The sequence below is a fragment of the Nematolebias whitei genome, chromosome 14 (genome assembly GCF_014905685.2).
Source record: "Nematolebias whitei isolate Nwh7 chromosome 14, NemWhi1, whole genome shotgun sequence".
NCBI lineage: Eukaryota > Metazoa > Chordata > Actinopteri > Cyprinodontiformes > Rivulidae > Nematolebias > Nematolebias whitei.
In genome coordinates this window covers 7,091,097-7,092,612 of record NC_056511.1, presented here as the reverse complement: position 1 = coordinate 7,092,612, position 1,516 = coordinate 7,091,097, and the positions used below count along the sequence as shown (strand labels likewise).

The window sequence follows — 1,516 nt, the reverse complement described above, 5'->3', positions numbered from 1 at the left end:
TGTTAGCAGAGTGGTCCTGTTAGAAGTGAGGTTCTGTTAGCAGCATTGTCCTGTTAGCAGAGTGGTTCTGTTAGAAGTGAGGTTCTGGTAGCAACATTGTCCTGTTAGCAGTGTGTTTATATATTCTTATCAATGTTCTTTGTGTAGTTCAGTAAATTTTGAGTTGTTTTTCGCTTCCTGAAGTGCCAAAACATGTTTACTTATTGTAATGAAGCTGTATTTTTTATAAATAAGGTGTTTTATTTACATTTATTTACATGAAATAAGAAAAAAAGCTAAATTACACCAAATTATCAAACGTCATAAAACATACTCACTTGACAAACATTTCTAAAGTCCCCAGGAGCTTGAAATAAAAAAATAAAATTAGAATTTTTCAAATATAAACAAATTAAAATTTGACAACATGAAACAATAAATATAGCACTACTAGAATTAATAAAACAGCAAATTAAATATTTCCATTTATGCTTGACAGAGACTTCAATTCTAATAAACATTATAATTTAAATATTAAAAATAGTATTTAATATTTAAAAAATATTCTTCATAAATGCCTAACTGAATTTTATATTTTATTTGAAAACAAAGTTATAATAACATAAATGATATTAGAAGCAGTTTTTATGATATGAAGCTCATTAAATGGTTCCAGCGTTTCCACATTTTTTTTAATCTGAGCTCTGAGTAAAGAACTTTCCCTCAGTGATGAAGTAGTTCTCCTCCCGAGGCGTTCAGTGGTTTTCTTCATGTCTGTGTGGTTTTGTGTTTTCTGAGCAGTGAACTTGTGCTCCAATCCTGACGACAAGCTGCAGATCTACAGGGACAACTTTGAAAAAGCCTACATGGATTCTACCGAGAGGTTCTACAGAACTCAGGCACCGTCGTACCTCCAGCAGAACGGGGTCCAGAACTACATGAAATATGTGAGTCGCCTGCTGCTCTGGCTTCTAAAGCAAAAGTAGAAATGTGAGCCACGATGGAACAAAGACATCAGAACCCAGCCAGCAGGATCTGCTGCTGGGATCTCTTCTAACATCCTCCGATTGAAACAGAGCGGCGGTGTCCGGTTTGATTCCTCACAGCAGTCAAGTCTTAGCAACCTGCGGCTCTGTAGTCCCCCTCCATCGACTCTTTGACCAAAACTAACACGGTCATAATTATTATATAATAACAATACAAAATGTCATTTTATGTATGAATTGATCCAAATATAACTAAAACTTCTGTAACAAAATGATACAAAAAGAAAAACATCGGTCAGAATGTCCTGATGCTGCTCAGTTTTATTTATTTTTATTTAAGCTTTATTTATACAGGTTAGTCTCATTGAGTCGTGAGGACTCATTTTCAAGAGAGACCTGATCTAGACAGACAACACGAAAAGTACAGACAAAAATACACATCAACAAAAAGCAATTAAAAGAAAAATCTGTGTTGCTGTTAGCAGCATGGTTCTGTAAGCAGCATGGTTCTGTAAGCGGAGTGATCCCACCAGGAGCGTGGTTCTGTTAGC

General features: G+C 35.2%; 1 protein-coding gene across 1 annotated transcript in view; it reads left to right on the top strand.

Annotated features, from left to right (window-relative positions):
* Positions 1-1,516, top strand: part of LOC119419890 (cullin-5) — a 23,737-nt gene that overhangs the window by 4,263 nt on the left and 17,958 nt on the right. The window contains exon 6 of the mRNA XM_037687256.1: positions 781-926. Within this exon, the coding sequence (XP_037543184.1) occupies positions 781-926 (146 nt within the window). The remainder of the gene's footprint in view (positions 1-780; positions 927-1,516) is intronic.